At 56.8% G+C, this 1147-nt stretch overlaps 1 protein-coding gene across 1 annotated transcript; it reads left to right on the top strand.

Annotated features, from left to right (window-relative positions):
• Positions 1-298: 298 nt before the first annotated feature.
• On the top strand, positions 299-1147 carry ENH_00047390 (hypothetical protein; the record flags this gene model as incomplete). Its single annotated transcript, XM_013581073.1, has 1 exon — positions 299-1147. A coding segment is annotated over one exon (849 nt), but the record flags the coding sequence as incomplete, so codon positions are not given.

Here is a 1147-nt window from a genome sequence, read left to right as displayed (position 1 = left end):
CTCGCCCTGGGGAAACCCACGCGAACTGCTTTGAGTGTCAGGGTCGCGGACATCCGGCACGTGTCTGCCCCAGCAAAAGGGAATGCAGCTGACGTCCGGGGGAAATCTGCAAGAAGTGTGGCGGTGTGGGACACTATGCGCGGAACTGTCCTACACACGACCGAGGCCGTGCCGAGCCGGAAAACAAGAGCAGGAGGCAACCTATCCGTCCCAGCACTGAGAAGACCGAACGTTTAAACCGCGAGGCCTAGGCGTGGTAGGAGACGAGCGTTTTAGGCCGCGTAGCCATGGCAAAGGGATGATGTGTGCGGTAGCGACAGGCCCTAATGCCATTCCAGTCTCCCTTGAGTTGGGAAACCAACTCCTCCGCACTGCGGGAGGAGCTTATAAGAGCGATGGGCGCGCGGAAGGGAGTCAGCCGTTTTCGGATACGCGGCGGGAGTCTGGGTCAGCGTCGATCCTGAGTGGAGAGACTGCGGACGCGACGACAGATAGCAGCAGGAAGTCTGCAGAGGCAACAGAAGACGGCTATAGGTCAGACGCAACAGAGATTGTGCCACACTGGTGGAGGGAGACTTGCACGAAAGAGTCTTACGATAAAGGGGGAGCGTTGTGTTGTGCGGGTGCGACGGCGGTACTTCGCGTTGTGCTTGTAGGGAGTCCTTATGAGGCCCTCTTGGACACTGGGGCTTCGAGAAGTTTCATTAATCCTAAAATAGTCGAACGACTGCAGCTGAAAGTGCGGAGACTTCCAAAAGAACATAGGTTCACCATAGCTACAGGTGCACAACTACGCATTGATCGGGTTGTGACGGGATTGACGCTGTGGTGCGGACATACACGTTTTTCCGGGGACTTTTTAGTGGGATCCGTTCCCTACGGCTTAGTCTTGGGTTTGGATTGGCTGACGGAACACAAGGTGGCCTGGTATTTCCAGTCTGACAAACTCCGAACCTACGTGAATGGCCAGTGGTCCGAGTTACCGGTCGTTCGGACTGGTGAAACAACGCTGCAACGTGATAGTCCCACCGTAGTCCACCCAAGGACCCCAGCAGAGCAAGCATACGAGATATTGGCCAAACAAGTGGCGGGGATGTCAGCGGGGGGGGCAGCTATATTCCTACGCCCCCCTCCCAGGGGGGATAAG

This window comes from Eimeria necatrix, genomic scaffold, assembly GCF_000499385.1.
Source record: "Eimeria necatrix Houghton genomic scaffold, Enh_scaff3612, whole genome shotgun sequence".
Classification (NCBI taxonomy): domain Eukaryota; phylum Apicomplexa; class Conoidasida; order Eucoccidiorida; family Eimeriidae; genus Eimeria; species Eimeria necatrix.
This window is presented reverse-complemented; position numbering and strand designations above follow the sequence as displayed.